A 21,452-nucleotide genomic window follows, 5' to 3' on the forward strand; every position below is an offset into this window, starting at 1 on the left:
GAGGCGTCACAATCTGAACAAACTCCCAGCGATGTGGCTGAAGAGACAATGTGGGATCATTCAAGAACAGACTGGATAGGATCCTTGATCACTTAGTTATTAATGGACACCAAACGAGCACGATGGGGTGAATGGGCTCCTCTGGATTGTAAACGTATGTTTCTTGCCTTGATGAGGACGGGAGCGTTGCGCACTTCCTGTCCCAGCTGGCCCCGCAGGGAGGTCACTTCTTGCTGTAGGCGGGTCACTTCCTGTGAGGCAGCAAGAAGAGTCCCCTCCCTCTGGGCCAGAAGGCGGGCGAGGTCAGTGTCCAGCCGGGTGCACAGCGCCCCCTTCTCCCCCTCCAGGAACTGCAGGAGCCGGTCAATATCACTGACCAACCCAGCCCTCAGAGACGCCGCTTGATCCTGACCCAGAGAGAGAGAGTGAGAAGAAGAGGAGAGAGGGAGGGAAAGAGTGAGAGATGAGAGAAGTGGAGAAAGTGTGAGAGAGAGAGTGAGACTGGTACATTAATACTGACTGACTGATCAGACATTACTGTGAAAGAGAGGGAAGAGGGAGTTGGAGGAGAGTGACAGAGACAGGGTCAGAAAGATACAGGATAGACAGATAAAAAGGATAAAGAGGTATGTATTTATCTGTAGATAAATAAGAGAGAGAGAGATACTGTGATCTGGTCTTCTTACCTTCAGCTCAGTGATCTGTTTCTCCTTCTCTCTGCGCAGTGTCTCCAGTATCTCTTTCTGCTGCTCAAACCCACGGATGGCCCCTTCAAAACTCTCCTGAACACAGTCAGTGTTAGGGTCAGCCAGGGTCTGTGTGTCTGTGTGTCAGGAGTGTCTGTGGGGTTTGTATTAGGGTCTGTGTGTCAGGAGTGTCTGTGGGGTCTGTATTAGGGTCTGTGTGTCTCTGTGTCAGGAGTGTCTGTGGGGTCTGTATTAGGGTCTCTGTGTCTGTGTGTCAGGAGTGTCTGTGGGGTCTGTATTAGGGTCTGTGTGTCAGGAGTGTCTGTGAGGTTTGTATTAGGGTCTCTGTGTCAGGAGTGTCTGTGGGGTCTGTATTAGGGTCTGTGTGTCTGTGTGTCAGGAGTGTCTGTGGGGTCTGTATTAGGGTGTGTGTGTCTCTGTGTCAGGAGTGTCTGTGGGGTCTGTATTAGGGTCTCTGTGTCAGGAGTGTCTGTGGGGTCTGTATTAGGGTCTGTGTGTCTCTGTGTCAGGAGTGTCTGTGGGGTCTGTATTAGGGTCTGTGTGTCTCTGTGTCAGGAGTGTCTGTGGGGTCTGTATTAGGGTCTCTGTGTCAGGAGTGTCTGTGGGGTCTGTATTAGGGTCTGTGTGTCTCTGTGTCAGGAGTGTCTGTGGGGTCTGTATTAGGGTCTGTGTGTCAGGAGTGTCTGTGGGGTCTGTATTAGGGTCTGTGTGTCAGGAGTGTCTGTGGGGTCTGTATTAGGGTCTGTGTGTCTCTGTGTCAGGAGTGTCTGTGGGGTCTGTATTAGGGTCTGTGTCTCTGTGTGAGGAGTGTCTGTGGGGTCTGTATTAGGGTCTGTGTGTCTCTGTGTCAGGAGTGTCTGTGGGGTCTGTATTAGGGTCTGTGTGTCAGGAGTGTCTGTGGGGTCTGTATTAGGGTCTGTGTGTCTCTGTGTCAGGAGTGTCTGTGGGGTCTGTATTAGGGTCTGTGTGTCAGGAGTGTCTGTGGGGTCTGTATTAGGGTCTGTGTGTCAGGAGTGTCTGTGGGGTCTGTATTAGGGTCTGTGTGTCAGGAGTGTCTGTGGGGTCTGTATTAGGGTCTGTGTGTCTCTGTGTCAGGAGTGTCTGTGGGGTCTGTATTAGGGTCTGTGTGTCAGGAGTGTCTGTGGGGTCTGTATTAGGGTCTGTGTGTCTCTGTGTCAGGAGTGTCTGTGGGGTCTGTATTAGGGTCTGTGTGTCAGGAGTGTCTATGGGGTCTGTATTAGGGTCTGTGTGTCTCTGTGTCAGGAGTGTCTGTGGGGTCTGTATTAGGGTCTGTGTGTCAGGAGTGTCTGTGGGGTCTGTATTAGGGTCTGTGTTATATGTGGGGACTTCCTTGCCCTCTATTCCACTCTATCCTTCTCTCCATCCCTATTCCCTCCCCCTATGTGAGTATAGAAGGTTATGGGACATAGTCTACCCCTCTATCTCTGTTTCCATGCCAACATCCCTCCCTTCTTCTCCTCTCTCCCTTCCTCACCCCCACTCCTTCCCTCTTTCCATCTCCCTCTCACCTCCCAGTGTGTCAGTATCTCCTCTATGGGTGCCAGGCTGTGAGTCTTGTGCTCCCGGGACACAGCGCAGACCACACAGATCGCAACGCCCTCCTCCACACAGTAGACCTTCAGCGGCTCACGATGGAGAGAGCACTCCCCTCCTCCTCCTCCTCCTCCTCCATCTCTCCTTCCTTCTCCTCCTCCTCCTCCCTCCCTCTCCCCTTCGGGCTCAGAGAGCGAGCTGGAGCGCAAGAGAGAGCGGGAGTTGGAGCTGGTGTCGGTGCCCCCCTCTGCTGTTGGCTTGCGGTACTGCAGCCCCAGCCCGCTCATGCGCTCCACTATCTTGGCCAGCAGTTTGTTGGCCTTCAGAGTGAACTGGGGGAAGATTTCCCGACACAGGGGGCAGGTGAACCCCCCCTCCGCTCTCCCCTTGCCCCCTCTTAGCCCTTCCATCCCTCGCTCCCTCTCTCCTCCTCCCTCTCTCCAGTAGTCCAGGATGCACTGGCGACAGTAGTTGTGCTCACAGTCCAGTCTGACTGGATCGCGGAACAGGGAGGAGCACAAGGGACAGGTCACCTCATTGGCCAGGCTCTGGGCCAGCCCTGCCTCCTCCAGCGATGTCATTGGACAGGGGTGGGAAGCGGGCCGGGGCAGGGTATTAGAGGGGTAAAGAGAGGGGATGAAGTTGAGAGAGAAGGCTGTGACCTGTCAGTCAAGGGGAAATGGTGTGGAGAGATTACAATAGAGACACACACTCCCACCTAGAGAGGGAAAGATACAACATATGTACAACACACACACACACACACACACATACTGAGACATACCACACACACACACACACACACACACACACCAATACTGAGAGAGACATACCACACGAACACTGAGGGACACACGCTGAGAGAGACATACCACACACACACACACAGACAGAGACACTGAGAGAGAGAGACACCACACACTCACTGAGAGACACATACCACACACACACACTGAGAGAGAAAGTGTAGTATATGAGAGAGAGAGAGAAAGTGATGGACACACTCAGACAGAGACACAAACAAACCACACATAGGACCACAGTTAGAAATGCAGTCATTGACATACACATAGTCAGACCATATGAGCTGAATTAACCTTTTCTTCTGCTGTTTGTTCTGTAATCTCAGTTATCTTATTATGTCCATGGCTGTAATCAGAGACACTAGGACAGAAAAGAGAGACGGGGGGAGGAAACAGAATGAATCCCTCAGAAATAAGCACACTTGGTGCTGCAGTAATACAATGGCACAGGGTCCCTATGGGCTGTAGATGTGGACGTGCTCACAGGTGTGCAGGTGATAGTAAAAGTGACTTACCTTCAGCTGGAGAGGAAATCAGAGCTGAGTCTCAATCGGAGTCCTCTCTCTTCTTCTCTCTGTATTCTTCTCTCCGCACTCCCTCCCTCCCTTTTCTCTCTCTCTCTATCAGCCTGATATTGAACTTGATAAGGTTCAGTTTTCAAAGTCTTGACCAACCCAGGCCTGTCTCTTCCCCTCCGTCTCTTCAGTCTATCGCTTTACTCTCTTATTTTCTCTCTCTCTCTCTCCCTCTCTGTGGTTTTGAATGAGCGCCAGTTGTTGAAAGTGTTTAATAGTGACTTCCTCCTTTCTCTCTACCCCCCCACTCATCATCACCTCCCCTTCAACCCTACTGTACCATCCTGTACTGCACTCACTGAGAGAGAGAACGCGAGAGAGAGACGGTGCAGAAGTGCAGAAAGAGAAACACATTAAGTTTATCTCGCACCAGTGCGTAAAGGGAGGAAGAGATGAGGGTACAGAGAGAGAGAGAATAAAATTAATATTCCTGTCAAGCTATGGCTCACCTGAATTGACCGTGTGATCCAGCCCACTGCGCTGTGCGGTAGTGAGGTATGGGGTCCACTCAGTCAACAGCACTACACCAGGTGGGACAAACACCCAATCAAACCCTGCATGCTGAACTCTATAAACACACACTGCATGTGCGCAGGAACACATAGACCAAGACTAGGCCAACTCTCATCAACAGCAAGAAAAGAGCACTCACATTCTCTCTGTGTCCAGTCAGTCAGTGTTAATGTGCTGTAGTGTCCAGTCAGTCAGTCAGTCAGTGTTAATGTACTGTAGTGTCCAGTCAGTCAGTGTTAATGTGCTGTAGTGTCCAGTCAGTCAGTGTTAATGGACTGTAGTGTCCAGTCAGTCAGTGTTAATGTGCTGTAGTGTCCAGTCAGTCAGTGTTAATGGACTGTAGTGTCCAGTCAGTCAGTGTTAATGTGCTGTAGTGTCCAGTCAGTCAGTGTTAATGTGCTGTAGTGTCCAGTCAGTCAGTCAGTGTTAATGTACTGTAGTGTCCAGTCAGTCAGTCAGTGTTAATGTGCTGTAGTGTCCAGTCAGTCAGTCAGTGTTAATGTGCTGTAGTGTCCAGTCAGTCAGTCAGTGTTAATGTGCTGTAGTGTCCAGTCAGTCAGTGTTAATGGACTGTAGTGTCCAGTCAGTCAGTGTTAATGTGCTGTAGTGTCCAGTCAGTCAGTCAGTGTTAATGTGCTGTAGTGTCCAGTCAGTCAGTCAGTGTTAATGTGCTGTAGTGTCCAATCAGTCAGTCAGTGTTAATGTGCTGTAGTGTCCAGTCAGTCAATCAGTGTTAATGTGCTGTAGTGTCCAGTCAGTCAGTGTTAATGTGCTGTAGTGTCCAGTCAGTCAGTGTTAATGTGCTGTAGTGTCCAGTCAGTCAGTCAGTGTTAATGTGCTGTAGTGTCCAGTCAGTCAGTGTTAATGTGCTGTAGTGTCCAGTCAGTCAGTGTTAATGTGCTGTAGTGTCCAGTCAGTCAGTCAGTGTTAATGTGCTGTAGTGTCCAGTCAGTCAGTGTTAATGTGCTGTAGTGTCCAGTCAGTCAGTCAGTGTTAATGTGCTGTAGTGTCCAGTCAGTCAGTCAGTGTTAATGTGCTGTAGTGTCCAGTCAGTCAGTCAGTGTTAATGTGCTGTAGTGTCCAGTCAGTCAGTCAGTGTTAATGTGCTGTAGTGTCCAATCAGTTTAAATGCACCAAAGATACAGAGACATTAGTTTGGTTTTGATTCAAGCAGCTGTTTCAAATTTATTAAACATGTGTATAGAAAAAAAAACAGAAAACAACATGGACAATCTGTCTGTGTAAAGACTGGGGGACGGCAGAGTCCTCTCTCTGCCCCCGGCCTGTCCACGCACCTCTGCCACCAACAGTAAACAGTGAAACTCTCTTCTAACAACATCATTGTCTAATCATTCGAATTAAAAGGCACTTCATGGTTGATTGGATTTAAAGCATCCAGCGAACATGTGTGCAACTGGACTGGGACCCGTGTCAGCCAGTGTGCGAGGAAATCAACATCCGTGTACGTTTGTGTGTGTGTGTGTGTACGCCTGAGATACATCAATATAAATCTGTTTCATTTCCCAAGTAAATTCTGCGTTGTGCCTCACAATAAACAATCATGATATTTACATCTATATGCCCATGTCTGCCAGTCTGTCAGTGTGCATCTTCCCGTCTGTGTAAATATGCAAGTGCAGACAGGTCCTTGTGTCAGTCTGTCAATCTATGGTTATACATATATTTCCTTCAATATGACCGTCACTGTTACCACATCTATATCTGTGTCTCCTCATAGCCACTAGAGGGCATTGTTAAAGTGCTTCATCGCTCAGTTAAGGCACATTGAAAACATTATAATCATTCTTCTTATTATTATTATTATTAAAAACAGCGAAATTGTCATTTAAAAAAAAAAAAGTGAAACTTAAGAACGCACTATAATCTCATCTGCTGTCCCTCCCTCACTCCTCTCTCTTTTCCTCTCTCCCCCCCTCCATCTCTCTGGACAGAAGCTTCTCAGTTCTCCTCCTTCTTGCCTTTCTTCTCCTTCTTGGGCTTCTTGTTCTTCTTGTTCAGGATGGACATCAGGCTCTTGGACATGTAGTAGGGCTTCTGCTCCGAGCCATCATTCCTCTCCAGGTCCTCCACTGAGACAGAGAGAGAGGGGAGGTGAATACAGGACAGTACCGACACCGATTGCACATGTGTGTGTGTGTGTGTGTGTGTGTGTTGTAGCGTGTAGCTACTGTGTTGTTTCTGGCGGATACTCACAGAAGCAGAGGAAGAGGGTGTCGACGCACATGCTGTACACACTGAAGAAGCCTTGAGCGATGAGATAGGAGCCGACCACCACTGTCTGCAACACAACACACACTGAGACGCACAGCACTGCGCAACACAACACACAGACACACAACACACACACACATGGAGACATCCTGACACTGGCACATCCTGACACATGGTACACATTTCATACGCACTTGCTCACACACACTACATGCCGAGTCCACCTAACACTGAACACACACATTGGGAGGGACTCTTTGAATGATTGACAGCACTCACGATGATGGGCACCCAATAGTAGTTGAGAGTCTCTGCGCGGAACGTGTCATTGGGCAGCTGGATCCTGCCGGAGAAGAAGAAGAAGGACAACACTCCTGAGAGAGAGAGAGAGAGAGAGAGAGAGAGAGAGAGAGAGAGAGGGGTTATCATTGAAGAATACAGTAGAATTTAAAATAGTTGTGAATGCATCATCACACCAGCAGGGGGAGACAGACACGCTGCACACACTTGATGGTAAGCGAGGGTTTGGTTCTGAGAGTCGCGTATAGTCAAAACTACCCTTGAAAATCCCTTGCATCGCCCATGAAGAACAGTATACATTGTTTTGACAGATGATGGATGAATAAAATAATTAAAGAATAAAACAGGAAAACAGGACTCCAACTGAGCAGATTCTGGCCTCCCATGAACCCTCACTCTGGGGCAGACGCTCATCGAGTGGAACTATTTAAATAGTTATGTTTCTCTTTTTACTGGCCAAGCGCTTATAGTTGAATTTGCATATTTTTTTTTATTTATTAGTGTGACCCTAGCATTGGTGGTGAAGAATACTCTAATGACCTTCCTCCCGCCAAAAAACAAACTTGCAAATAATAATAGTTACAGATTAATTTCACTAACTATATAGTTAACTGGATATACAGGCCACTTACCGACTCCGCCCACCACCAGCAATGTTCCGAAGAACAGCAGTAGGTCAGTCACTTTATCCAGCACCACCACCCTGCGGAGAGACAGAGAGAGACCAAATCAATACTTCCAACTCCTACTCCTAACACTGCGGCTACTTCTGCTGCTAAGAACAATCTCAGTAATGAAAAGACGAGTTTCCATTGTGACTGGCTCACCTCACGATGTTTCTCAGGAGCAGCATGAAGGCGTTCTTCGCCGAGACGCAGAAGTTCTTGCCATAGACTGCGATCTGAGGGAGAGAGAGGGTGGGGTTACTACGGCATACTGACTGAGTGCCATGTGCCATGACGGACTGACCAGGACAGGGACGGGGACAGGGACAGGGACAGGGACAAGGACAAGGACAAGGACAGGCCGGGTCGGGTCTAGTCACCATGATGTAGGCATTCCTGTTGAGGAACTTGATGAATTTCTCCAGACACCAGAAGCAGCACTTCAGACAGCACATGAGAAACCGAGCACAGGGGTTCTGAGCGGCTGAGAGAGAGAGACAGAGAGAGAGGAGGTCAATACAAAGACACTGACTGACTGGACACTGCAGCACAGTAACACTGACTGGCCCGACATCGATCGACCCAGTGTCTCTATACCTCTGAACTTGTGGTCGATGTACTCCAGGACGATCCTGATGAACTGGATGATGGTCAGAATCAGAGCGCCAAACGCCAGGGAGCCCACATGGTACCTACAGAGAGAAAGAGAGAGGGATACATTAGATTATACGAACTCGGGCACACTCGGGCACACTCGGGCACACTCGGGCACACTCGGGCACACACTGACCGCAGCGTCCTGAAGAAGCTGGCAGTCAGCGGCAGGGCAGGGATGTCCCCTGGTTTGCTGAAGGCCCAGTAGTAGGAGGCGAAGGCCCCGGCCAGCGTGCACTGGCCCAGCGCGATGACGAAGTTGACCACCCACAGGAAGGCCAGCACGTTGTAGATCTGCAGGTTGAACAGGTTGCGCTGGAAGAGGCCCTGGTCGTTGTAACGGAAGAACACGCAGCGTGCAGAGGAGCAGGACGAGGAGGAGGCGTTGTAGGACTGAGGGAGAGAGAGGAGGAGAGAGCACTCAGGGCACTGACTGCACATTAAAGCCCATTAACACCGACTGACTATAATGCTGACACACAGACAGTACCAGAGGGTCGCAGCTCTCTGTGCCATTGATCTGAGCACAGTTAGGCAGAGAGGTGTTCAGAGCCACCACCCTGTACAGAGGCCCCCCTGAGGTCGCCAGATACCTGAGCACACCGTCAAGGACTCAACACACTGACTGACTGACACACTGAGACACTCAGTAACACTGACTGACACACTGAAGGACTGTTTTTAAAGGGTGGAAGGATACAGTGCAGTGATGCCCCAGTACGCCACACACACCACCAGCAGGATGAAGGTGATCACAGGGTACACCAGAGTGGACATCATGTGACCGACCGCCCTGAGAGACAGAGAGAGAGAGAGAGAGAGAGAGAGAGAGAGAGAGATGGGGTTATACCCAGTGGTGTAAGTAAGCCGGTACTGACTGGGAAGACAACGGCAATAAAAAAAAAAAAAATCTCCATGGAATACATGAAATAGGGAATTTTTGAAGGAATAAAAATATATATATATGGACTGACGGAGCTCCACACTGGGGATTCGAAGCACACACCTTAGGCATGACAATGGCATGACATCCCTAGTACTGTGTCACCCATTAGGTTAAGTTTTTTGAATCTGAAATTACTCAGAATCGCACATTTCAGGAATTTAATTTCCTTTTTTTTTGTAAGACGCAGGGAGGCGCAGAGATACAGGGAGACACAAGGAGACACAAGGAGACACAGGTACTGACTTGCTGGCCTCCTTGATGAGTGCGATGGCGATGAGGATCCTGGTCCTGAGGAAGAGCAGCACCAGCAGCAGGATCCCCTCCAGCACAGCCAGGATAATCACTGAGAGACAGAGACAGAAGGGTTAGCACTGTAACACTGAGTGACTGGAGTGGGTAGAATCATATGGACAATGTGAAGACAGAGCGAGGGACAGTGCCCCCTCAGGCACAGCAGGGGAACTGCAGCTCCCTGGGACAGCAGGAGGAAACTGCACCCAGGGAGGGACATTAGGAGCTCTGTGATGAAGGGGGTGTTTCAAAACAAGGCATCATCATCATCATCATTATTATTATTATTTTCATCATCATGGCGGATGGGGCTGCACTCACAGAAGGCCAGCCAGGTCTCCTTGACTTGCAGGTAGACTGAGACGTTGGTGGTGAAGCCCACGTTACTGAGGGTCAAAGTAGAGTTCTTATAGATATCATACTCCATGTAACAGTGGTAGATACCTGAGAGAGAGAGAGAGAGAGAGAGGTTAATACACACATGCACACGCACACACAGTATACAGTACAGGCACACACATGCACATGGTGCAGTGTCTCACCATAGGCCACGACTGCCAGCACCCCCACGATGAGGATCCACACCAGCACCCCGGCCATCAGCCGCAGCAGCAGCAGGAACAGCAGACTGACCAGCATAGCGATCAGCAGCCCACTGGGGAGAGACGGGGTTAGTACGGTCAGTACTGACTGAACATTGCAGACAACAATGCTGCGGTGTCCATTCATGAGAGCAGTGCTGACCCGAGGCCACTAGAGGGACACAGAGACACACTAGCCTACAGGCCCTTACTCACAGAGAGGGGGAAGACACTCACATGAGGATCCAGTACCAGGAAACGGCAAAATCCTCAAAGATCCGAACACCGATGTCCTTTGCACCCGCTAACCCTGAGACGACATCACTGTGAGAGAGAGAGACAGACAGGGTAGGTCAGCGTTATAGTGTCACAGACAGACAGGCAGGGCAGAACAGTGTTATAGAGTCACAGGGAGACAGACAGGGTAGATCAGTGTTATAGAGACAGACTGAGACAGGTCAGAGCAGGTCAGTGTAACAGACTTACGACACGGTGTTGCTGATGCCAGATGCAGTGAGAGAGAGACAGACCAAGAGCCTCAGTTAGGAGGGCAGGTCAGTGTTATAGAGACAGAGAGCAGGCCAGAGTTATATCAGTGTTATACAGACAGAGTGATGTAGACTTACCGGGTGGCGTTCTTGATGCTAGAGGCCGTCTGGTTGGCGTTGACCATCCCTGGCAATGTGAAGTTTGAGGGGATCTTGTCCAGGAAGCTAGTGCTGGGCAGACAGCGTCCCAATACTGCACACACAACAACAACAACTGCAATGCAATATCACACGATATAACCCAAAACTGCAGAGGGCAAATACTGCAAAACACACTTACCTGATTGAGATGGAAAGTAAAAGAAGGGGCACAGTTCTCTATCAGTTATTTCCCTTGCAGTCTGAGAAAAAGAGAGAGTGTGTTAAGGAAGATAAAGAGCACATAGACACTGACTGACTGACTGACTGGACACTACAGTACATTAACACTGACTGACTGACTGGACACTACAGCACATTAACACTGACTGACTGGACACTACAGCACATTAACACTGACTGACTGGACACTACAGCACATTAACACTGACTGACTGGACACTACAGCACATTAACACTGACTGACTGACTGGACACTACAGTACATTAACACTGACTGACTGACTGGACACTACAGTACATTAACACTGACTGACTGGACACTACAGCACATTAACACTGACTGACTGACTGGACACTACAGCACATTAACACTGACTGACTGGACACTACAGCACATTAACACTGACTGACTGGACACTACAGCACATTAACACTGACTGACTGGACACTACAGCACATTAACACTGACTGACTGACTGGACACTACAGTACATTAACACTGACTGACTGACTGGACACTACAGCACATTAACACTGACTGACTGACTGGACACTACAGTTGAGAAAGAGAAAGAGAAGGAGGGAAGAGGGGTCAGTTTACCAGGTTGGTATTGGCCAGGTTTATAGAGGGAACGCAGTAGGACTGATTGAAGCTCTGACTGAGAATGGTGTTGGGCAATACTGGAGCAATCCAGAAGTCATTGGGACAGGACTTCACACACACCTGAGAGAGAGGGGGGCAGAAGAGCAAGGGAGGGTGGAGGAGAGAAAGAATGAGTGAGTGAGTGAATCACAGAGTAAACAAATCAGAGACACACAGACCCTAATACAGACCCCACAGACACTCCTGACACAGAGACACACAGACCCTAATACAGACCCCAGAGACACTCCTGACACACAGACCCTAATACAGACCCCACAGACACTCCTGACACACAGACCCTAATACAGACCCCACAGACACTCCTGACACAGAGTTTAATACTGACCTGCGTGGTAGGACACTGCAGTCCATTCAGAGCTGCTGCCATTATATTAGTGGCCGTGGCGCACTTGAGAATGTTAAAGTAAAAGACATTGGGCTTGTCTCTGAGATGAAGAAGAGAGATTATAGATTAGTGTATAGAGTTTTATAGATACAGGATAGTAGTGGCCATTACAGTACAGACACACACACAGTACACTATAGTACAGAGACAGAATCAGTTACTTGTTCTCTCCCAGTCCGCAGAACATGCCAGTGGAGTTCCTGGGGTAGAGGACTTGACGAGGATCTCCATACAGCCAGGCTGAGAGAGAGAGAGAGAGAGAAATCTCAATCTATTCACATTGTCCCAAGAGAGTTTAACTTCTACAAAACACTTTATTGAACACAACACCAAGACATGAAAAGGAAATTAGAAACTCATGCCAGAATGAGGAGGCTCTTCTCCCCCTTGAGGGTACAGAGAGCCTCATCCACAGCCTCTGGAGACTCGAGGTCCTTATTGAGTGAATAAAACCTGTAACCTGTTGATCTCCTGCTGCACACAGGTGTCCATTAACCTTGCGCAGTCAGACAGGTGCAGCTTCAGAGAGGAGAGGGAGACAGTGGGCCCGTTTTTTATATTGATTACAGCCTCTGCCGAGACCTGCGAGGATGGTTTTAAATGGCCTTAATCTGGTTTTCAGTGACTCTCATTTTATACATGGTGTGCAGGGCACAATCGAGCTGTGAGAGAGAAAGTGTGCAGTCCTTACCCATAATTCCTACAACCATGTAGCCTGCGATAGCAGCCATGAACAGCACACAGCACAGGATATCTGTACAGCTCCTGAGAGAGAGAGAGAGAGAGAGAGAGAGAGAGAGATTAATAAAATAAATGCCCACCCAATCTTTGATTAAATGGATAAGGAAGAAAAACTGTCAATCCTCCTGGGGGAGGGACAATACCCAATACGTCGCTGCCTGCCAGAGCCTGAGGGGCACAGAGACACTGCACATGACCACAGGCTGGCAGAGCAATTGTAAATAATAGTTTCTGAGGTATGTTCTTTTTATTTCTGTTATTTCATAAAGTAAATTGTTAAATGTATATTAAGATTACTGTCCATTTGCTCTCATATATATAATTTATATTGGAATTTTCTTTTCTTCTTTCTGTACTTCAATACATTTTATAAAACATTGTGATTTATTATTTTATTTATTTTCTATACATGTATGTAATGCTCAATTGCTTTGGCAACACATTTGTTTGTCATGCCAATAAAGCTTCTTAAATTGAAATTGAGAGAGAGAGAGAGAGAGAGAGAGAGGGAGAGAATTGAGTTTTTGCTGTGATGTGTTATGTGTGTATGTGACGAGTGTCGAGTTGACCGGCCGCTGACCTGTTCTTGATGGGGCCGTTGAAGCTGGGGTCAAATTTTGCTGCCTCTCCTGCAGGAAAACAACAAAACTCAATTTACCCACTTTACACACACACTCGTATTACTGGGATTGTTATTATTATTACTACTACTAGTAGCAGCAGTAGTAGAAATAGTCATGGAAGTAGTTGTTATAGTGCTAGAAGTAGCAGCAACTCTAGCAGTTATAGTAGTATTAGTTGTGTGATAGTAGTAGAAGGGGGAAGAAGAGGAGCTGTGTCAGGAGCGGGAGCTGGAGCTGTGTCAGGAGCGGGAGCTGGAGCTGTGTCAGGAGCGGGAGCTGGAGCTGTGTCAGGAGCGGGAGCTGGAGCTGTGTCAAGAGCGGGAGCTGTGTCAGGAGCGGGAGCTGGAGCTGTGTCAGGAGCGGGAGCTGGAGCTGTGTCAGGAGCGGGAGCTGTGTCAGGAGCGGGAGCTGGAGCTGTGTCAGGAGCGGGAGCTGGAGCTGTGTCAGGAGCGGGAGCTGGAGCTGTGTCAGGAGCGGGAGCTGGAGCTGTGTCAGGAGCGGGAGCTGTGTCAGGAGCGGGAGCTGTGTCAGGAGCGGGAGCTGGAGCTGTGTCAAGAGCGGGAGCTGTGTCAGGAGCTATACTAGTGTGCCGTAATATTCTCTAATTCTCCTGCCCCGCTCTGATATTCTCCTGTTCTCCGGCCCTGAGTGCTGGGTTGCCATGGCCCTGTGTGTGGTGCTGCTGCCCATAATGAAATGCGTTCTGTATCTAAGGCAGCCAGGACGGGGGGGCAGTTTAAACTCCAACACAATAAGGAAGGAGGAAACGTACTGAGTTACAGACCTGAGAGATGATTACAGTGGAGTTATATTATACAGCAGTAGAGAGAGAGTCCCACAGGGGGTGACTGAACTAGGACAGTGACAATAAAAGAGAGGGAGCAGGAGAGGGAGGTGGAGAAGAAGACCCATTTCACCTCTCCTTCTCACTCCCTCCCTCCCTCGGGTGCCAGGAATAGGAGTATTTGCATTCTCTGACTTCCTGGAGCAACTTGCAAATGAGTTCAACAGAAAGGGAGAGTGAGAGAGGGGGAGAGAGAAAGGGGGAAGGAATGAGAGTGCAAATTTGTCAGTCACTGTGTCAGTCAGTCAGTCAGTGCATCAGATTTGGGACAGGCTAAAGGAACAGGAAAAACTTGAACACACAGAAAGAGAGAGAGAGAGAGAGGTGTAGTATTACCCTGGCTTCACTATCAGAGCACTGTGCGGTACCAGTATATACTGTGTAAACTGTATACACACACGTACAGAGATAGTGTGTGTGAGAGAGGAGTTTAAGTGTGTCAGTCAGTCAGTAGATTACAGGGAGTGTCAGTGTCTATAATTGTTATTATATCGGCCTTGAAAGATAAAGACTATGACCTTGTGTGTGTATGTTTGTTACTGTGTGTGTGTGTGTGTGTGTGTGTGTGTGTGTGTGTGTGTGTGTGTGTGTATATATATCTTTGTCTTACAATGTGAAACAGGCAGACATACACACTCACAGTCCATTAACACTGACTGACTGACTGGACACTACAGCACATTAACACTGACTGACTGACTGGACACTACAGCACATTAACACTGACTGACTGGACACTACAGCACATTAACACTGACTGACTGACTGGACACTGCAGCACATTAACACTGACTGACTGACTGGACACTACAGCACATTAACACTGACTGACTGACTGGACACTACAGCACATTAACACTGACTGACTGGACACTACAGCACATTAACACTGACTGACTGACTGGACACTACAGCACATTAACACTGACTGACTGACTGGACACTACAGTACATTAACACTGACTGACTGGACACTACAGCACATTAACACTGACTGACTGACTGGACACTACAGCACATTAACACTGACTGACTGGACACTACAGCACATTAACACTGACTGACTGACTGGACACTACAGCACATTAACACTGACTGACTGGACACTACAGCACATTAACACTGACTGACTGACTGGACACTACAGTACATTAACACTGACTGACTGGACACTACAGCACATTAACACTGACTGACTGACTGGACACTACAGCACATTAACGCTGACTGACTGACTGGACACCACAGCACATTAACACTGACTGACTGACTGGACACTATAGCACATTAACACTGACAGGGGAGTGTCTAGGGGGTGGCCACAGGGGGTTTCCCTCTAAAACATTAAGGACTGGTTTAACAATTGCGCCTATAAACGCCATGACTGAAGCATGCACACTTTAGTTAAATTATAACCTGCTACATTGTAGCTGCCATTACTGGAAGATTAATCATGAAACGTGTGTATTTTGTTTCAACTGTAACTTGCCCTGGTTAAGAACATAAGAACATAAAGTGTCCAATCGAGGGGAGCCCATTCGCCCCATCGTGCTCGTTTGGTGTCCATTAATAACTCAGTGATCAAGGATCCTATCCAGTCTGTTTTTGAATGTTCCCAAATTGTCTCTTCAGCCACATCGCTGGGGAGTTTGTTCAGATTGTGACGCCTCTCTGTGTGAAGAAGTGTCTCCTGTTTTCTGCCTTGAATGCCTTGAAGCCCAATTTCCATTTGTGTCCCCGGGTGCATGTGTCCCTGCTGATCTGGAAAAGCTCCTCTGGTTTGATGTGGTCGATGCCTTTCATGATTTTGAAGACTTGGATCAAGTCCCCACGTAGTCTCCTCTGTTCCAGGGTGAAGAGGTTCAGGTCCTCAGTCTCTCAGTAGGACATTCCCTTCAGACCTGGAATAAGTCTGGTTGCTCTCCTCTGAACTGCCTCTAGAGCAGCGATATCTTTCTTGAAGTGTGGAGCCCAGAACTGTCCACAGTATCCAGATGAGCTCTAACTAGTGCATTGTACAGTCTGAACATCACTGCCCTTGTGCTCAATTCTACACTTTTGACAATATACCCTAGCATTGTGTTTGTCTTTTTTATTGCTTCCCACATTGTTTGTATGGAGAAAGTGAGGAGTCCACATAGACTTGTTACTTCATCTAGTTCTATTCCTCCCATAGTGTAATTATAGTGGACATTTTTGTTACCTGCATGTAATACCTTGCACTTGTCCACATTGAATTTCATCTGCCAGGTGTCGCCCACAACTGAATATTATCCAAGTCCCTTTGAATAGCCTGTGCTGCCGAGATTGTATCTGCTGAGTCGCCTATTTTAGTATTATCTGCAAATTTGACAAGTTTGCTAACTATAACAGAGGACGTCTGCTAAGTAAATTACAAATAATATGGAAAAAAAAAAGTGTAATTTGCAGTTACAAACCTGTAGTAATACGTTAAGGGAGTCAAGTTGTGCCGTTTAAAAGACATATCTACTTGCACATATTGTGATGATGATTACAATAATAATAGGCTAATCATAATGATAAATAACAAATACTATGTTTTATTGTTGCACATGGAAAGGTTCTTACGCAAGACAGTTCTTCATAGTCTATAGCTCTGTATTCTAAAGGACTAATTTAATATATCTTTAGGCCCATCAATATTTGTCCAGTGACACAATTGTCATCATTTTGTTTCTGTACGCCACCACAATGGATTTGAAAGGAAACAATAAGGTGTGCTTTAAGTGTAGACTTTCATCTTTAAATTTGAGGGTAGTTACATACACATTGGGTTAACAGTGTAGGAATTACACCTATTTTTATATGTGGTCCCCCAATTTTAGTGTCTCAAAAGTAATTGGACAAACTAACATATTCATGCGTTATTATATTATTATTATTATATTATACATACACCTTATTATAAAGTGTGACCAATTTACAGGTATTTGTACATATATTATGTAACTAGTTATCCACAAGCTAGCTATCTTGGCATCTTGATTTACTGCTGCTGAAATATACACTCTGTATAAAATCTTAACCTTCAATGCATTTGCTAATAATACTTATGGAATTGTATTATGATTTGAATAGGGATGTGTACCAAACCTAAGCTGAATCATTACATGCGTTTAACCATCATATTTATATTGAACACATCCACCTTGCATTGAATTAGGAATGGCCCCCTAAATTGGGTCTGTGCCCCCCCTCGGCCACCCCATTCAAAATGTTCTGGACACGCCACTGAACACTGACTGGCTGACGGACTGAACATTAGCACTGCACAGGGTGAGAGCGAGGGAAGTGCTGTTTGCGGTTGAATTTCTGTATTTGTCGCTGTGAAGGGTGTGTCTGTAATGTGTGCTCTGTAGGGGTGTGTACTGCACTGGAACAGGAAAAACAGAGAGAGAGAGAGAGAGAGGGAGAGAGAGGGAGAGGGGTGATGGTAGGATTAGTTAAGGAGAAGAGTGGCTATACTGAGGACATGGGAAGGAGATAACAGGAGTGAAGGAGAGGATGAGAGAGAGCAGCACAGGGAGAGAGAAAAATCAAGACAAGGAAAAGTTTAGTTTCTATGGCACTTGTGTACAGTCAGAAAGTGTCTGCATGTATGTGTGTGTTGAGTAAAGATTAAATATGCAGAACATGAGTGTTCAAACAGTACAAGAAACTCACTGATTAAACAGCGTGTTAAACACATGGAGATAAACACACCTTCACAGACTTTATTAAAGGGATCTGCTGCGACTTCCCCTTTAAATACTAAAGGAAGTAAAATATTGTTTTGCTCCTGTTTAAAATACCTGGAGGCTATAATTATCTCTCTCTCTTTGCTTAGTATTTTATTACAGCAATTCAGCTCTTACAGTGGATAAGTCTATTGAAAGACTGACACCTTTTTACCCCCCCCCGGCCCAATCAGTGTTAATGGGCTGTCCAGTCAGTCAGTGTTAATGTACTGTAGTGTCCAGTCAGTCAGTCAGTGTTAATGTACTGAAGTGTCCAGTCAGTCAGTCAGTGTTAATGTACTGTAGTGTCCAGTCAGTCTGTGTTAATGTGCTGTAGTGTCCAGTCAGTCAGTCAGTGTTAATGTACTGTAGTGTCCAGTCAGTCAGTCAGTGTTAATGTGCTGTAGTGTCCAGTCAGTCAGTCAGTGTTAATGTACTGTAGTGTCCAGTCAGTCAGTCAGTGTTAATGTACTGTAGTGTCCAGTCAGTCAGTCAGTGTTAATGTACTGTAGTGTCCAGTCAGTCAGTCAGTGTTAATGTACTGTAGTGTCCAGTCAGTCAGTGTTAATGTGCTGTAGTGTCCAGTCAGTCAGTGTTAATGTGCTGTAGTGTCCAGTCAGTCAGTCAGTGTTAATGTACTGTAGTGTCCAGTCAGTCAGTGTTAATGTGCTGTAGTGTCCAGTCAGTCAGTCAGTGTTAATGTACTGTAGTGTCCAGTCAGTCAGTGTTAATGTACTGTAGTGTCCAGTCAGTCAGTGTTAATGTGCTGTAGTGTCCAGTCAGTCAGTGGTAATGTGCTGTAGTGTCCAGTCAGTCAGTGTTAATGTACTGTAGTGTCCAGTCAGTCAGTCAGTGTTAATGTGCTGTAGTGTCCAGTCAGTCAGTCAGTGTTAATGTGCTGTAGTGTCCAGTCAGTCAGTGTTAATGTACTGTAGTGTCCAGTCAGTCAGTCAGTGTTAATGTCCTGTAGTGTCCAGTCAGTCAGTCAGTGTTAATGTGCTGTAGTGTCCAGTCAGTCAGTGGTAATGTGCTGTAGTGTCCAGTCAGTCAGTGTTAATGTACTGTAGTGTCCAGTCAGTCAGTGGTAATGTGCTGTAGTGTCCAGTCAGTCAGTGTTAATGTGCTGTAGTGTCCAGTCAGTCAGTCAGTCAGTGTTAATGTGCTGTAGTGTCCAGTCAGTCAGTCAGTGTTAATGTGCTGTAGTGTCCAGTCAGTCAGTGTTAATGTGCTGTAGTGTCCAGTCAGTCAGTGTTAATGTGCTGTAGTGTCCAGTCAGTCAGTCAGTGTTAATGTGCTGTAGTGTCCAGTCAGTCAGTCAGTGTTAATGTACTGTAGTGTCCAGTCAGTCAGTGTTAATGTACTGTAGTGTCCAGTCAGTCAGTGTTAATGTACTGTAGTGTCCAGTCAGTCAGTGTTAATGTACTGTAGTGTCCAGGCCATCAGACACACTTTAAATATTATTCTTTACAACACAGTACGAAGACACAGAGATTCAGAACTCGCAGATCCACAGTCAGCTAGAGCTGCTGCTGCTAATGATTTAACTGAAGAGCTACAATAGCAGTTTCCCTGCTGCTGGGGTCAGGGTGTGTGGACGTGCCCTCCTGACACACTGAAGCGTGTAGCTCCTGACACCTCGGTGCCCTGGGGGAGGCTGTCCAACAACAGCAGCAACAATCAAAGCAGATGATCCACACCGCTGTGCTACTGTGATAGCAGCTCACTAACACACTGCTGATAATGAGCACAGAAAGGACAACAACAGCCATAAAGGCCACTGCTTTACTACTACGAACTATCATCAACATTGTTATTATTATTATTATTATTGTTGTTGTTGTTGTTGTTGTTATTATTGTTACTACTTGGAGGGTAATCTCCGCACACTATTGAGGGCTTTGCACATAATAAACACGTTTTGCAAATTAAAACATGGATAAAAGCCTGCCTACTGGGGAGGTATGATGGGTATGAGGAGGTGGCTCTCACCATACTGCGGCGCACTGGCCTCGTCCTTCTTTTTCCCCATGTCCGCTGCCTCGTCAGATCCCACTTCTTCAGTTCAAGACTGGCTTCTTCGGGCACTCATGGACAATCAAGGTGAAATCCCATGAAAAAGCAGCGCGACTGTGTGAACAGGACAGGAGTCGCTAAACCAGCCCTGCCAACTTCAGCGAATAAATCTCTCCCTCTGTCGGTAGCTAGGCAGTGACGTCACGGAAGCACCTGCCGGAGCCTCACCTGCAGGCCACGCCCCCTCCCGCAGTGTGCCACGGTGCCTCCCAGCTCTGCCGTGTTACCATCTGCGTTATCTGTGTGAATGAGAACAGCCTCAGTCCGGTTGTGTTGCAACATCTGTGAAACTGTTGCGATGATTGTTGTTACAGGTCTCTCGCTACACATTACAATCCTGCTCCATTGTGCAGACTGTGTCCGCATTGCTGTGCGCCTACGGGCTAAAATAAGAACATAAGAACATAAGAAAGTGTCCAGTCGAGAGGAGCCCATTCGCCCCATCGTGCTCGTCTGGTGTCCATTAATAACTAAGTGATCAAGGATCCTATCCAGTCTGTTTTTGAATGTTCCCAAATTGTCTCTTCAGCCACATCGCTGGGGAGTTTGTTCAGATTGTGACGCCTCTCTGTGTGAAGAAGTGTCTCCTGTTTTCTGTCTTGAATGCCTTGAAGCCCAATTTCCATTTGTGTCCCCGGGTGCGTGTGTCCCTGCTGATCTGGAAAAGCTCCTCTGGTTTGATGTGGTCGATGCCTTTCATGATTTTGAAGACTTGGATCAAGTCCCCACGTAGTCTCCTCTGTTCCAGGGTGAAAAGGTTCAGGTCCTCAGTCTCTCAGTAGGACGTTCCCTTCAGACCTGGAATAAGTCTGGTTGCTCTCCTCTGAACTGCCTCTAGAGCATCTTCATACTTCATCTAGTTCTATTCCTCCCATAGTGTAATTATAGTGGACATTTTTGTTACCTGCATGTAATACCTTGCACTTGTCCACAATTAATTTAATCTGCCAGGTGTCGGCCCACAACTGAATATTATCTAAGTCCCTCTGAATAGCCTGTGCTGCCGAGATTGTATCTGCTGAGCCACATATTTTAGTATCATCTGCAAATTTGACAAGTTTGCTAACTGTCCCAGAGTCCAGATCATTAATATAGATTAGAAAAAGCACAGGCCCTAGTACTGATCCCTGTGGATCTCCACTAACAACCTCACTCCAGTTAGAAGTGACTCCTCTAATCGACACCCTCTGTTTCCTAGACATCAACCAGTTCATAATCCATCTACTTACATTACCCTGAATGCCAAATACTTGATTACCTGTTATAATTCTATATTATACTAGTACTACTGCTACTTCACCTATTACTAATTATGATTTGAACAGTTAATATGAAAGGTCAGTGCTTTTCATTAATATGTATACCATTACTTTAACTATAATTGCTTTTCTTGTATGCGTGTGTGTGTGTGTGTGTGTGTGTGAAATTATCCTTCCGTGCCAGCATCCTATTGTTCATTATCTTGTGAGAATTCGTTTTTACAGAATCTGATGGGAACAAGACCTATCTTGAGACAAATATTTCTAGTTGTGAATCCTTCCCAGACCTTCAATATTACACAAAACAAACTATTACCATCTGTTTCTGCTTCTGTATCCCTGCTTGCTCCAATAGGAAGAGAGGGGACTCAACGGGCCTTGTGCTCCGAACCAGAAGCAGGGTCTCCCTGTGAATTCACTCAACAATACATAA

At 46.9% G+C, this 21,452-nt stretch overlaps 2 protein-coding genes across 2 annotated transcripts; both read right to left on the reverse strand.

Annotated features, from left to right (window-relative positions):
- Positions 1 to 32: 32 nt before the first annotated feature.
- LOC136772064 (E3 ubiquitin-protein ligase TRIM7) lies at positions 33 to 2,842 on the reverse strand. Its single transcript, XM_066724757.1, has 3 exons — positions 2,237 to 2,842; positions 687 to 782; positions 33 to 407 (listed from the first exon to the last, which is right to left on the reverse strand). The coding sequence occupies exons 1-3, from the start codon at positions 2,840 to 2,842 to the stop codon at positions 93 to 95; spliced, it is 1,017 nt and encodes a 338-aa protein (XP_066580854.1). The 3' UTR covers positions 33 to 92.
- A 2,464-nt stretch (positions 2,843 to 5,306) lies between these two features.
- slc44a4 (solute carrier family 44 member 4) lies at positions 5,307 to 19,877 on the reverse strand. Its single transcript, XM_066724041.1, has 22 exons — positions 19,677 to 19,877; positions 13,064 to 13,112; positions 12,434 to 12,507; positions 11,904 to 11,982; positions 11,683 to 11,782; positions 11,292 to 11,414; positions 10,650 to 10,710; positions 10,448 to 10,562; positions 10,059 to 10,145; positions 9,783 to 9,895; positions 9,562 to 9,684; positions 9,193 to 9,292; positions 8,704 to 8,796; positions 8,494 to 8,596; positions 8,140 to 8,396; positions 7,947 to 8,041; positions 7,730 to 7,833; positions 7,512 to 7,585; positions 7,317 to 7,387; positions 6,664 to 6,758; positions 6,367 to 6,451; positions 5,307 to 6,242 (listed from the first exon to the last, which is right to left on the reverse strand). The coding sequence occupies exons 1-22, from the start codon at positions 19,714 to 19,716 to the stop codon at positions 6,112 to 6,114; spliced, it is 2,172 nt and encodes a 723-aa protein (XP_066580138.1). The 5' UTR covers positions 19,717 to 19,877; the 3' UTR covers positions 5,307 to 6,111.
- Positions 19,878 to 21,452: the final 1,575 nt, after the last annotated feature.

The sequence above is a fragment of the Amia ocellicauda genome, chromosome 15 (assembly GCF_036373705.1).
Source record: "Amia ocellicauda isolate fAmiCal2 chromosome 15, fAmiCal2.hap1, whole genome shotgun sequence".
NCBI lineage: Eukaryota > Metazoa > Chordata > Actinopteri > Amiiformes > Amiidae > Amia > Amia ocellicauda.

Excerpts from the sequence above, each read along its gene's own strand:
- LOC136772064 (XM_066724757.1), bottom strand. The coding sequence starts at position 2,842 with ATGACATCGCTGGAGGAGGCAGGGCTGGCCCAGAGCCTGGCCAATGAG. Across the intron at positions 783-2,236 it reads AGATACTGACACACTGGGAG|GAGAGTTTTGAAGGGGCCAT; the intron begins GTGAGAGGGAGA and ends GACTGTGTTCAG. Across the intron at positions 408-686 it reads AACAGATCACTGAGCTGAAG|GATCAAGCGGCGTCTCTGAG; the intron begins GTAAGAAGACCA and ends TCTCTGGGTCAG.
- slc44a4 (XM_066724041.1), bottom strand. The coding sequence starts at position 19,716 with ATGGGGAAAAAGAAGGACGAGGCCAGTGCGCCGCAGTATG. Across the intron at positions 11,415-11,682 it reads TGCAGTGTCCTACCACGCAG|GTGTGTGTGAAGTCCTGTCC; the intron begins GTCAGTATTAAA and ends CCTCTCTCTCAG. Across the intron at positions 7,388-7,511 it reads CTCCTGAGAAACATCGTGAG|GGTGGTGGTGCTGGATAAAG; the intron begins GTGAGCCAGTCA and ends GTCTCTCCGCAG.